Raw genomic sequence first — 6,599 nt, 5'->3', positions numbered from 1 at the left:
AGCTGGGAGGGGACACAGCTGGGACAGCTGATCCCAACTGACCAAGGGGATATTCCATACCATATGACGTCATGCTCAGTATATGAACTAGTGGGAAAGCTGGCCAGGGGACCGCTGCTTGGGCACAGGCTGGGCATTGGTCTGAGGGTGGTGAGCAATTGTTTTCCTTTGCATCACTTGTCTTTCTTGGCTTTTATTTGTTGTTGTTGTTATTTTCCTTTTCATTACAATGTTCAGTATTATTATCATTATTATTTTATTTTGTTCAATTCCATTTACGAAACTGCTCTTATCTCAACCCACGAGCTTTCTCACTTTTACTTTTCCGATTCTCTCCCCCATCCCGCTGGGGCAGGGGGGGAGTGAGCGAGCGAGCGGCTGTGTGGTGATTAGTTGCCAGCTGGGCTTAAACCACGACACCACCACCGTCCCTTCATCCGCTGGCGGGGTGACCTTATCCTAGAAGGGTATTTAATGAGTGAAACAGGACTTTCCCTTTGTGAACCCATGTTGACTGTGCCTGGTGATTGCATTATTCTTTTAAAGCCTTTCAAGAGGACCCAGTACCATCGTCTCCAGAAGTTTTCCAGGAACTGAGGTTAGACTCACAGGTCTGTAGGTTCCTGGGTCCCAAGACCTTTGGCAGATGATCGAGAGGGGTCCTGCCATAACATCTGCCATCTCCTTCAGTACTCTGCGGTGAATCCCATCAGGCCCCATGGACTTGTGAGCATTCAGCTGATACAGCGGGCCCCTGACAGCTTCACTGTTCCACAAATGGAAAGTCACTGTTCCCACACTCGTGCTCCACTGAGTCAGGGGACCGGGCAGCCCAAGGTCTATCAGTATTATTAAAGGCTGAGGCAAAAAAAAGCATTGAATGCCTCTGCTTTTTCTCCATCCCTATCAGTCAGGCCACCATCTTCAACAAGTGGTCTTCTGCCCCGCTCGCTTGATTTCCGACACAGGGGAATTGCCTGCTTCTGACTTTATCAAAGGTGCTTCTTAAAGACTGACCAGCACTCGTTGACTCCTGAGCCCTCAACAGCCCTCACCCAGGGGACTCTGCAAAGTACCTCCCTGAATAACGGAAGGTTTGCTCTCTCAAAATGCAGTGTAGCAACTCTGCTGTCCTTCTTTCTCATGACACTGACAATTTTAAACTCAACTGTTTCATGATCACTGTGGCCAAGAGCATCCCATCTCCCACAAGTCCTCCTCCATTCCCAACCAGCAAGTCTAGCAGGGCATCTTTCCTAGTTGGCTCCCTGAGTACTTGTGACAAGAAGTTCTGTCCCACAAACTTCAGGAACTTCCCAGACCTGCTTGTCACAGCAGTATGGTATTCCCCGCTGGGGCCTGGGGACTTGAAATCCCCCATACGGATACGGGCTGCCCATCCAGAGGTTCCTCCTAATTGCCTGTAGAATAACTCCTCAGTGCTGGCATCCCGGCTGGGCGATGGCTAGCAGACACCCACTACAACATCTGCTTTGCTTTCCATCCCCCTCATCCTCACCCAGAGGCTCTCGATCACGTCATCGCCGCCTGTAAGGGCTCCACCATCAAACCTCTCCCTCACATACAGCGCGACACCTCCACCTCGCCTGCCCTGCCCACCCCTCCTGAACAGCCTGGACCCTCCATCCCAGTGGCACCCCTTCCACCAAGTCCCACTAATCCCAAGGATATCCCAGCTCTGGGAAAGCACCAAGGCTTCCAGCCAAAGGCACTTGCACCCACAGCCCCTGACAGCCGCCTGCAGGGGCTGGGGCGACCCAGGCCCCCTTAACCCTTTCCCTCCCCAGGAGGAGCTGGGGAGGCTGTTGGGGCGGGGCGGAACACGGGGAGCCCCCGCATTCCCTCCTGGGAGACGCCAGAGAGTCCTTAGCAGCCAACAGCCACAACGGACCATGGCGCTGCCACCGCTGCGGCTCCCAGCGCGTGGGCCCCAGGCCCCCCCAGCACCCTGGCTCCTTCAGCCTTTTGTGCTCCCCAAAACCTTCTACCCCCGAGGTAGGGACCCACCCCAACCCCTGCAGCCCGGGATGCTCTTGGGGGCAAGAGCGGAGGTGACCGATGGCCATCGCTCCTGTCTCTCCTGCAGGCTCACCCAACCTGTGCCAACTGCCCGGGCAGGAGCAGCTCTTCCCTGCAGTCTGGGCACCCCCAGTGGGGGTGGCCCCCCAGGCCCCCCAGGCACCACCAGCAGGTATGGCACCCCTCTCTGCTCAGGCACCCTGCCACCTTCTGCACCTTCAGCACCCCCGACCCCTGGGCATGCCCAGGATCCCCCCACCACCCCCAAGCACTCCCAGCATCCCCACCACCCCCGCCCCCCCGGCAGATATGGCACAGGGCTTCAGCAAGCCCGGGCGACCATCCCCTGCCCTTGCCTGGGTGACGGGTGCCCACTAAATCCCATTTCCACAGAACTTCCCAAATCCTTGGGGCCACCTCTCCCATTTCAGCCCCCTGGAAGTGAGTCTCCTTCCCCGATTTGCAATCCCGTCCCACTGGCACGGCAGCTCACCCCATGGCGAGTGCCCCAGCCACAAGCTCCCCACGTGCCTGGTGCAGAGCCGGGGGACCTCGGCCATCGGGGCCGGCTCAGCGGGTGCCCTTGGAGGGTCCCCCCGGCCCAGCACGGCTCCCTCTCCCCTACACAGGTCTGCAGAGGGCTCCATGCAGCTGCTGCTTCCACCCCCGGCTCTTCCACATCCCATGGACGAGCACCCACCTGCCTCCACTGGCCACGGCCACGCTTGGCCGCACTGCTGCTTCTCTGCCGGGTGCTGCCCTGTGGGGTCCCGGAGGCTGCGGGACCCCCCCGGCCTGGGCAGCCCCTCGGAGCCCCCAGGGACAGCCGCAACACCTCCCACCCTACACCCAGCAGGGGAGAGCGGTGACCCCAGCCCCCCCGCTGCTGCCGACATCCATCCCCGGCTACCAGCAGATCCAGGGGCAGCCCGCAGAGACCAAGACCTCCGGCAGTGCCACCCCCAGGGCAGCACCCCCAGGAAGCAACATCCCCCTGGGCAGCGACGTCCCCCCCAGCCCCTCTGCTGCCCCCCACGAGCAAGCCCTGGGGGACCCCACAGGCGACCTCGCCGTGGCCGAGGAGGTCCTTCTCGAGGAGGCCCTGAGGCTCTTTGGTTGCTCCCCGGACGCGGTGGGGGTCAGCCAGGACGCTCCCAGCAGCGGCCCCAGGCCTGGGGACCCTGGTGGCACCGGCGCAGCCATCCCCCACTGCGACTTCGCCTCGCTCTCCCTGCCCGAAGAGCTGCTCAGCCCCGACTACAGCGTCCCCGAGACCGCCGACGCCATCCTCAGCCTGGACGAGTTCGTCATGGGGCTGGAGCCCCAGGAGCCGTGGGGGGATGAGGGCAGGGACCTGCCACTGTCCCAGCCTGCCACGGCAGAGAAGCGGGGGAAGAAGCGGGCCAAGAGCACCTCGCCAAAGCCAGCCAGCAAACGCAGGGCTCTCGCCGGCAGGACGGGGGTGGCGGGGGGGGATTAGACCCACAGCAGGGGTGAGAGGGAGATGGGGGGAGTGGGGGGTGGGGGAGGAGGGCTGGTGTTTTTGGGGAGGGGGGGGTGTTATAGTAGATTTGATGAGGCCGCGTCTCTTGTTTTCTTCATTAAAAGCCATTTCTCCTGAACTACTCCGTGCCTGTGTGGGAGCGGGAGGAAGCGCAGGGGGCACCGGGAAAGGGCACCCAAGAGGTGCAAAAGCCCCGCAGAGCCCCACAGCAGAGCCGGCGAGCCCCGAAGGGCACCGAGCTGCCCCCAGGGCTGAGTCACCAGCAGCAGGGCAGACAATGGCAGCAGCCGGGGGACTGCCCTGTCCCCTTCCCCAGGGGAAGCAGCCATTTGGCAGGGGAGCCAGGACAGACGGGTCCCTGCACGACTCACGGACACGGCCCCACGCAGAAAGCAGTATGGAGTCCCCGGGACAAGGACAGACCTTGGGGGCCAGGCTGGGGACGGACACACATGACAACGGGGGCTGCAATGCCTTCGTCCCGAACACGACCAGTGTCCCCTCCAGCAGGGACAGGGCTCGGTGCAAAGCCCTTCAAAGCCTCAAGATAATCACACCCTTCCGTGGGTCCCACCGTGCTCCACTCCGGAGCCAGCTCTGCCTCACTGCCCAGCAAAATAACCCCAAATCACCCCAAGAATGGCGAGGGAGGGAGCTGCAGGCCAGGCAGGGACCCTCCTCCCCTTGTCTGGCTGCACCTTGGGCAGACGCAAGACCAGGAAGGTGGCAAAAAAAAAAAAAGGAAGAAAAAAAATCACTGCACCAGCCAGAAAGTGCCTGGAAACTTCATCTCTCTTTGTCCCCCTTTTCCCATCCCAGCTCCACAACCTGGGGCCAATGCAGCCAACGGCGCCTTCGGGAAGTGGCCTCACCTTTCCGGCTCTGGCTTGCAGAAAGTGCAGGGTGAGGTCCCTGTCGGGGCAGTCCCCCAGTGCCAGGGGTCAGGGGGGACTGACCTTCCTTAGGGCAGTCCCAGTGATCCCGCTGGGGTGGTGGGAGCCGCTCGGGACCGCGGGCAGGCACAGTCCCGTTGGCGTCAGCATGGCACGGCGCAGCTCCCGCTGCCGCTGCTGCTCAGCGTCTCGCCTCGCACGCTGACCCGCATCCTCCTTGCCCCAAAACTCCTGTCCCCTGGAGCAGCTGCACCGCCACCGCCCACAGCTCTCGGGGGCCACAGAGACTTCTTCTGCTCCAGGGAAGGAGGAAAACAGCGGAAAAGAAAAAGCCCACAACCCAAACTTCAGGGCGGACCAAAAGTTAAAGCATCTTCTTAAGGGCATTGTCCAAATTGACTCCTATCCTGAGCCTGCTGCCCACCAGCACCCCCAGAACCCTTTCTGCAGGGCTGCTCTCCAGCCACTCCTCTCCCAGTTTAGGCTTGTGCCCGGCGTAATACTCTCCCAGCTGCAGAAGCCAGCACTTGGACTTGTTCAGTATCATGCCGCTGACAATTGCCCAATGCTCCCATCTCTCTAGATCCCTCTGCAAGGCCTCTTGTCCCTCAAGAGAGTCAACAGCACCGCCCAGTTTGGGAGCGTCAGCAAGCTTGCCAATGGGGCGTTCACCTCCCGCATCCAGACCATGGATCAAAACAGTGAACAGCACCGGCCCTAGGACTGAGCCCTGAGGAACGCCGCTGGCGACCAGTATTCCCCGCTGGTGCCCAGGAAGTTGAAATCCCCCATACGGACACGGGCTTCCCATCCAGAGATTTCTCCTAATTGCCTGTAGAAGAACTCCTCAGTGCCGGCATCCCGGCTGGGCGCCAACACATTTTTCTCGATCCCTCTGGCAGCAGAGTGCAGGCCACGATTTGCTTTCACATGGAGGGGTGTCCACTACACCTGGAATCGACTGCCCCAAGGCTGCCATTTGTCATGGATGGATACAGACTGCACTGGAGCAAGGTGAAGCTCCCAAACACCTGCAGTGCATTGATGACATCATTGTGTGGGGCAACACAGCGGAGGAAGTGTTTGAGAAGGGGAGAAGAATAATAATTTAATAATACTGATAGACCTTGCGTGTGTGTGTGTCTGTGTGCACACGCGCACTTCTGGAGACTTTCTTGCGATGACAACTGCTCTGCTGGGAGTTCTTATTGTTGCATTCATTTGAGTTTGCTTACGCAGTCAAAAATCGCTCAAGCAAAATCACTACTGATCACTGTGCAAGTGGGAATCGTTCAGGGGACAGTTACATGTGCTGTATCTGGAACAAGATCATAGCAACAGAATTCAGGTATCCTTGAGGACGGAGATGGAAACTCACCCTGGTCACTAGGATCCGCATCCTGGTGAAGACAATGGTACTGTACAAGAACCTTCAAGTAGACAGTAACCTGTTTAGGTTAGTGTTAGCAGACGTGTTTTCAGGGTGGCCAGAAGCTTTCCCTTGCTACGTCAAGAAACTCAGCTTAAGCGGGTGGATGTTTGACCAACGCCTTTAATGAGAATTACAATTACCCCTCGAGCAAGGGAAGGAGTAAGCCCTTTTGAAATATTAAGGGAAAACCCCATACGGTCAGAAGCACAGGTAACCGAAGTGACCAAATGCGTGTTATAGGGGAAGGAATGTTGAGAAATGATTCGCTGTCCCTTTCGCGTGTTTTATCATCCTTACAGAGGTACTTCAGTCAGGGAGCTCCTTTGCCCCTGGATTCGCCAGTACACAATTTCCAACCTGGAGACTTGGTTTATATTCGCACCTGGAAGGATGAGCCACTGAGAGAGAAGTGGAAAGGACCCTCTACAACCCTACTGACCACCTAGAGCGCTGTGAAGGTAGAAGGAATCAACTCCTGGATCCACTACACGCGAGTCCACCAGAACCCGAAGACAAGTGGAGAGCCATTCCGGCGGGACCCTTGAAAACTGTACTATTGCGTAATCAGGTTGCAAAATGAAAAGCTATCTGGTTTTGTTTCTTTTCCAGGTTGGAGGTACAAATGTGTTTTTCCCAAAATGGGACAGATCTGGAAATGTCTGGGAAAGCTTGGCAAGAAAAGTAATAAATACCACCACCTTCTGTCTAGCCGGTGGAACCTCAGTAGAGG

The 6,599-nt window shown here is 58.2% G+C and overlaps 1 protein-coding gene across 1 annotated transcript; it reads left to right on the top strand.

The window, feature by feature from the left end:
- The first annotated feature begins 1,913 nt into the window (after nt 1-1,913).
- LOC132317438 (proline-rich protein 22-like) lies at nt 1,914-3,520 on the top strand. The gene is made up of 3 exons (XM_059820806.1): nt 1,914-2,016; nt 2,108-2,212; nt 2,844-3,520. The coding sequence occupies exons 1-3, from the start codon at nt 1,914-1,916 to the stop codon at nt 3,518-3,520; spliced, it is 885 nt and encodes a 294-aa protein (XP_059676789.1).
- Nucleotides 3,521-6,599: the final 3,079 nt, after the last annotated feature.

Source organism: Gavia stellata, chromosome 8 (assembly GCF_030936135.1).
Source record: "Gavia stellata isolate bGavSte3 chromosome 8, bGavSte3.hap2, whole genome shotgun sequence".
Classification (NCBI taxonomy): Eukaryota; Metazoa; Chordata; class Aves; order Gaviiformes; family Gaviidae; genus Gavia; species Gavia stellata.
This window is presented reverse-complemented; position numbering and strand designations above follow the sequence as displayed.